Here is a 7,540-nt window from a genome sequence, read left to right as displayed (position 1 = left end):
GAACCTGGAGCTGAACCCTCCCCCTTACACTGCCTAGTGCCCAGCAAAGTCTGTTGCCAGCTTGATCACTACTTGAAGTCATTTCATGACACTTAAAGATATATCTCTTCACTGTCCAAGGGACCAGATGTCCACGCATCACCAGTGCAGAGAGAGAGAGGGTTTATATGTCTGTGTGCAATTAAACTGCTGCCCAGGCCTTTGCACCACAGCAGTACTTGCCACTCAAGTGGCTGCCATTGTTTGAAAATGATGGCAACTCGCAGAATCCCTAAACATACATTATTTTAAAGGTTGGGCTGTTAGCCGTTTGCACATTTAATTTAAACTTCTTAATCATACTGTGTATCTTGAAGGCGAGGCTGGTTTATGATGTTATACAACTCATTGTTCCAGCTCCACACCACTGATAAAGCTGGAACCTGGAACTGAATGTTGTCACACAGGAATTTGATTTCAAGCCGCACCTAGCTGGGTAAGGTATAGATATTTGCTAATTGGCTCCACTCACTATATAGCTGTGAAATAGGATAGCTATAAAAAGCACCTCATTCCCTATTCTCTAAAAGAGAGCCAGAGGCTATTCACACAAATAAAGGAGACAGAATCCAGCAGCAAAGATGTCTGAACTGGAAACTGCAATGGCAATGATCATTGATGTCTTTGACAAGTATGCTGGGGCTGAAGGCAATAAGCAAACCCTAACTAGAGGCGAATTAAAGACCCTCCTGGAAAAAGAGCTGCCCAACTTCCTTTCGGTAAAGTGATGGCTCAGTATCATTTCTCTGTAATAGACTTAAAGCAATATATAGAGGGAGATCTTTGATGCTTTGTATGGGAAATTGGCTGCAGAAATCATTAGTGATAAAGGAAGCTGTGTGGGACCTTTTCTTCTGCATCATGCTGACACGGTGGTGTTGAAAGAGCAGGCACATCACAGAACTGAATGTAGTCGCCAGAATCCGTCCTGACTGACAGGTGTTCTGTATTTCTCATTCTTCATTCTCTAGTTTTCAGGGCAATGGCACTTAAACAGAATATTTACTTCTTCAGAAATCACCTGCCTTTGCTCTTTACTCTCCAGCCAAATTTGTAATCCCATATGATATCACAATTAACCACTGTGAAAAAGGATTGACAATTGAATATTGTGACAGGAAACGGGGAGTCTTCTAGTCTAGCATTTATACCACATTTCTTACTGTAATAGCTGAGCATGTACACAGATATATATATAAACAGCAGTAAGGGAGAGTACATGAAATGGGAAGAAACAGTTTGTTAAGTGTCCTTAATAACAAATAATAGGAGAGAAAAGATAAAATATTTTTAATGTTATTTGTTAAATAATCAGAATGTGCTTTTAACTGTTTTTCATCTCTCTCAATCTGTGTCTCTAGACATTTATTTCATGCTCTGCAGTTATTTGCCTTTCTTAAAAATACATTACATTGCAAAGGGTATTTTTCTAGAACATAGTATTAGAGTGGTCGGAAAGTTTTTATCAAATAATGTTCCACTTAAAAGCACCTTTTTCACAAAATTGAAATTTACTGTGAAAAAAATTCAGTTTTGATGAAAATTTTCAGTTTTCTGTTAGGACAATTGAAATAACGGTTTGCCTGCTGCCCAGCAGAAGGTACCTGTCTGCCAAATGCTTTCCAGAAGCACTACAGAGCCTAAGCTTCCTGATCTCTTCTTTGCCTGTTCCCTGCATCAGAGATGGAGAGCCCCCACCTCCCACCACATCTAGGGTCAGAGAGACAGAAGGTTGGAGAACTCTGTCTCCTCATCTTAGGTCCAGAAAAGCTGAATGCCCCAACTCTCTGGTTCTGGGGCATCTGGGCCAGAAGGGTCATGTCAATTTCATTTTCAAAGTGAAGCATTTTGTTGCAACTTAGCCACAATCCATGTTTTCTTTCATTCGTTCTTTCTTTCTTTCTTAAATTGACAAGAGCCTTCCAGCCTGGCAGTGAAAAGTTCTACTTCAGTTCTTCAATGCAATTTTTTTAAAATTCCCTTGCCCCGAAAAATGTCACAGATTTTTACTTTTCAACCCAAAACCATTTTCCCTGGTGGGGATATCCATTTTCTGTCAAACCCCAAATAATGTGTGAATTTGGCCATAGCCACCAATAATCCATTTCAAAAATTTGTGACTTGACTGCATTTAATTACATGCATCTATTTTTCAACTATTAACCAGATCTGCTTTAATCAGAAATTCATTCAGTAAAGGGAAATCATGACTTCAGATATGGACATACTGTTTTCACTGAGCTAACCTGCATTCATTTGTGAGGGAAAAACTTGACCCAGTGGATCAAGCTACTGTAATGTGGGATTATGCCAGCACCTGTAGCAACTATCATTGTATCATTTTTTGTTCTGCTGTTTTTTAAAGAAAGATTCATATTTAGCAGCACAGTCTAGTGCGTTAGACTCTAGAAGAAAACATATTTTTATGTTAAAATTCACAAAAATCTTTCTTGCCAATTAACAAACATTAAAATCACAGCTCAGAAATGTGAGGTAGCTTCCCAGGATATAAATGCAAAATTTCACCTTCACTTCCCATGGTTGGTTTTCTTTATTTACTATACATCATTTCATTTGAACAATAACAATTTTACTTGGCTGGATGCCATAATGACTTTCATTCTCAATTGTTTTCATTTCTTTTTATATCATTAAAAAATTCCATAAAGGTGTTAGGCCAAATTCTTCTCTCACACACCCTGGTGCCCCAGGTGTAAACTCTTTCCCACTGATTGCTAATGCATAGGGCCAAATGTTCAAAAAGTCACTTCCACTTTGCTCACACCTAAGGCTGAACTTGGAAACAAATGTCCGTGTACTCTTATATCAGTAAAATCTGTGTGATGTGATCAGTTATGGGTGCAAGTGCTTGCAAGAGCTCTGTTTCATTGTGTACCTCTACACAACAAATTAAGGTGTAACTGTACCACAGGTAAGCACATCCATGGTAGATTTAATCTAGCTTAGGTAATAATAGTAGTGAAGACACAGTGGCATGAACTTCAGTGCAGGCTAGCTTCCCCAGTACAGCTTACCAGGTATCTTGGAAAAGGGCACAGGTCCACAAATAATTAATTGAATAATTTAAAATACACACTTTTTTAAAAAAAAATCTGTTTATAGATAATTTGGAAAAAAAAAAAAAGGAACAGAATTTGTGTCATGTATTATTCAGCCACAACTAGTCACATACCTGAATTTCTGGTTGAGTTTTTGGCATATCTCAGGTTATACTACTTCATTTAAAATAACAACATAAATCAATGAAAAATAAAATGATGGCTATTGAGTTATTTGGCTCTGACTCTACAAACCCTTCAGATTTACAATTCACAATAAAACGGCTCAATATTTACACAACTTAATATTTGTATAAAATCTAGCTTAGTACAACCATGGTATTTTGGTTTTGTGTTATAGGTCTCTACTGCCATCTTCTGTTTATTATATAAACCACATCCTCTATGTACATTGGAACAAACCATTGCCAGGTTTTAAGATGGAAGCATTTTTTTTTTCAGTGACAAATGCATATTTGGCAAAATAAAAATGTTTCATGAACTCATATAGATTCACCCCCCTTGGTAAGTTTTTTAAAAAATCAGAAAAATCAAAACTTTCAACATTTTTCTAAATATTTTGTCTGCATTTGTACTTTAAAAATGGGCAAAACTGAAACATAGCATTTCAATTTTGCTATAATCTAACCAAATTTTTTCAAACTTTTTGAAACTGCCAGCAAACAGTTCCTCCTCTCAAAAGCTCATAACCTAATATATTTGTTAATTTTCAAGGTGCTACAGGAGTGATTGTTATTTGTTAAAGACCTTGTCATAGCATAGACCTAGAAGGGACATTGAAAGGTCATCAAGTCCAGTCCCTTGCCCTTACAGAAGGACCTATTGCCATCCCTGACAGATTTTTTATTTTTAATCTAACCTGCCACAGACCCTTGAAAAGGCCCCTTCAAGGATCAAGCTCACAACTCTAGGTTTACAACGACATTGCCCTAACTATTGAGCTGATCTGTTGTAAGCCTTTTCATTCTCAGAATAAATTATTTTCATCGAGAAACGGTCCTGTTTAAAATATGAGTTGCTGTGAGCAGCTTGAAAAAAGTTTGCCAACTAAAGTTATGATAGGCTGAAAGCAAAAGGACATGGCTAGGATACCATGGGTGGTGGGTGAATGTTGGATGTCGGGAGGCAAGCCTAGCACTGCCTGTTCCAAACCCACCAGGGCACAACCCCCATTGTGGTCATTGATACCTGCCCTGCCCCACTGCTCCAAATGCCAGGCAGACCTGGCCCCACCCTCAGCCTTGGGATCAACCTTGGCCTCAGTCCCAGCCCTGGGAGCAGCCAGGCAGTCACATGGCCCTGGCTCTGGGCCCCAGCTCTAGTATGGGAAGCAGCCAGACAGTCATGCAGCGCTAGCCTCAGCTCCAGCCCTGCAGGCAGCCACATGGTTCCAACCCCCGGGAGCAGCTGGAGCACTGGTTGTCCCAGCAGATGCACTGCAGCTGGAGCTCCAGCCTTCCCAGCCAGCCAGACTGCAGTGGGGGGAGGGGGCGGCACCCAGGTCTTTTTGTCAAAGCAATGCCTTCCCTTGCCTAGATTAGCCGCTGCCCATGTAGGACACAATTGTTTTCATCTCATAACATAAAATTAACTTTATCAATACCCCAGAGTTTGCCTTGTATATGCTCATCTCTTCATAACTAACGTGTTCAAGTCACCAAGATCAACTGGAACACTCAAGATGAAAATCCCAAATGTTCACATGTGGGGGGCTGCACACAGGGGCTGTGTCTACACTTGCATTCCTCTTTGGAAAGTGGCATGCAAATGAGGGAAATCAAAAATGCAAATGAGGAGCAGATTTACATAGCTGGCACCTCATTTGCATATTCTCATTTCAAAAGAGATTTTTTCAAAAGAATAAAAGCATTCTAGATCAGGGTCTTTCAAAAATAAACCCCATCTTTAAAAGAATCCTTATTTCTGAACCAAAATAATAAGGAGGGTTCTTTCAAAGATGAGGTTTACTTTTCAAAGAGCCGCGTCTGCACTGCTTTTATTCTTTCAAAAGAAGAATATGTAAATGACAAGCCAGATATGTAAATCTGCACCTCATTTGCATTTTTGATTTCCCTCTTTTGCATGCCACTTTTGAAAGCGGAATGCAAATGTAGACACAGCCAGTGTGTTCTCAATGAAGAGACCTTTCTTTAATGCTTCCACTCTTGGCCCAACACAGCCTGTTTTTTGACCTTCGAGTGTACATTTTCTTAAGGTTTTTTGTTTTGTGTTTCTTGTTCGTTTGAGGGACTAGGCTGCAAAAGTACGTTTTTTTTAATTCAGGTGGGAAGATGTTAGCTAGGGTCGGAGTATCTTGCTTAGCATCTTTAGCATTATGCACGTTTGATCATTAAACACATTTTTAAAGCCGGTAGAGAGTACATACAACTATAGATTTTTTGATAGTACTGGGTTCATTTATTCTTTCCATGTATATAGATATACATTTAAGGGCAGAATTTTGGTCATAGATCTTTTAAACCCCCAGACACGTTTATGAACCCACAGACCTGCCCCCACAGAATAACAGAATCACAGGGCTGGAAGCGACCTCAGGAGGTCATCTAGTCCAGCCTCCTGCTTCAAGCAGGATCAGCCCCTACTAAGTCATCCCAGCCAGGACCTTGTTCAGCTGGGACTTAAAAACCTCAAGGGATGGAGAATCCACCAACTCTCTAGGCAACGCATTCCAATGCTTCACCACCCGCCTGGTGAAGTAGTTTTTCCTAATATCTAATCCACACCTCTCCCTCTTCAACTTCTGACTATTACTCCTTGCTCTGCTATCTGACACCGCTGAGAACCTGTTTATTGTTCACATGCCTGTAGAAACCCTTCTTGTTACTCTTCACATCCTTTGCCAGCTGCAGTTCCAATTGTGCTTTCGTTTTCCTGATTACTGCCCGGCATTCTCCAGCCGTATGTTTATACTCCTCCTTAGTCAACTGTCTACGTTTTCATTTCCTGTATGCATCCTTTTTCAATTTAAGCTGACTAAGGATTTAAGCCAATGGACCTTTTGGCATTAATTTTAATGAGGGGAGGCTTTAGACCACACAGTCTTCCAAACATTGTTCTGTTTCCTCCACCAAGATCAACAAGTTGCACCACTATCATGATTAAATTACTGAGCCTTGCACTGGCAGTCACATGACACAGTTCCAAAGTTCTGCTTATCCTTCTGTGTGCTGGTGGAATGACTCAGCAGAAACAAACCCCTGGGGAAGTCAACAAGAATTTTTTCCTGAAGGGATGTTTATAACCAGAAATATAAAACAAGTTAAGTGAAACAAAGCACAATAATTGAAAATCATCAACTCTAGATTTAACCAACCCCTATAACAATCTGGTTTGTGCAGCCCTTTTATTCCCTCCTAGGCCCATTACAGCCACTCACTGCTCATTACTCATCGCTACCCTCCCAAGCAACTAATCTATAGTTAGTCCTTTAATCACCTGTGGAAAGGGACAAAGAAACTGAGCTGAGGTTAACACTTTCTTCACCAGGGGCCAGGTGATGCCCTTATACTCTATACACACTTATGCTATGATGTTTGTATCCAGGCCACATTATTTCCCCTGTTCAAATTATTATAATATTGCTGCTGCTTTTAGGATCTCAAAATAAATTGCATGTCTCACTGTGGACTGCCTCTTTTCTCTTTTAGTCAGTGAAAGATAAGGAAGCTGCTGACAAACTCCTCAACAATCTGGATGAAAATGGAGATTCTGAAGTAGACTTCAATGAATTTGTGATCTTTGTGGCGGCTATGACTTGCTGCTGTCATAAATATTTTGAGCAGAAAGGATCCAAATGACTGTAAAACAGCTCATAAGAAGCTGGTCTTTTGTTGTATTCCATATGCTAATATTTTTGCTAGCTTTATTTGCTCCATGTATTGAAATACTGTTTAATCATACTTTGTTTACTACTCCCTTCTTGCGAGTTACATTTCTCCTCCTTCCTATAAAATACCAGCTTTAGCATTCATGTTGTGTGTATTTATCTCTCTCTCTCTCTCTCGGAAAAATGTAGTTTTTGCCCTTTAATTTTTAAAATTCTGGTTCTTATTCCTAATGGAGAATTTCATTCCAGAGCTCCCCTAAGAAAAACGGCTGTTGGAGGTGCTGCGCTCTGATTATGTCACAGTCCACTGAGTCTCAACTGAGGCGTTAGGGCAGGAGTCAGCAACCTGCAGCACAGGTGCCAAGAGCGGCACAGAAGTCAATTTTCATCCACACATGAGGCCGGAGCTCAGTCCCATCCCCTTCTGCCCCATGCAGCTGGCAGCTTGTGCAAAGCCATGACACTCATGGATTAAAAAAAGACCAGCTAATGCTACCAACCGCCTAAACCAGGCGTGGCCCAGTTACAGATGAAGAGCCAAAACAGCAGTGGATAGAGTGTAAAGAGCCATGTA

At 40.2% G+C, this 7,540-nt stretch overlaps 1 protein-coding gene across 1 annotated transcript; it reads left to right on the top strand.

The window, feature by feature from the left end:
* Positions 1-620: 620 nt before the first annotated feature.
* On the top strand, positions 621-7,050 carry S100P (S100 calcium binding protein P). Its single transcript, XM_074991714.1, has 2 exons — positions 621-758; positions 6,788-7,050. Exons 1-2 carry the CDS (start codon positions 621-623, stop codon positions 6,935-6,937), a joined length of 288 nt encoding a protein of 95 aa, XP_074847815.1. The 3' UTR covers positions 6,938-7,050.
* Positions 7,051-7,540: the final 490 nt, after the last annotated feature.

Source organism: Carettochelys insculpta, chromosome 4, assembly GCF_033958435.1.
Source record: "Carettochelys insculpta isolate YL-2023 chromosome 4, ASM3395843v1, whole genome shotgun sequence".
Lineage (NCBI taxonomy): Eukaryota > Metazoa > Chordata > Testudines > Carettochelyidae > Carettochelys > Carettochelys insculpta.
The sequence above is the reverse complement of the archived record's forward strand: the minus strand, read 5'-3'. Positions and strand labels throughout refer to the sequence as shown.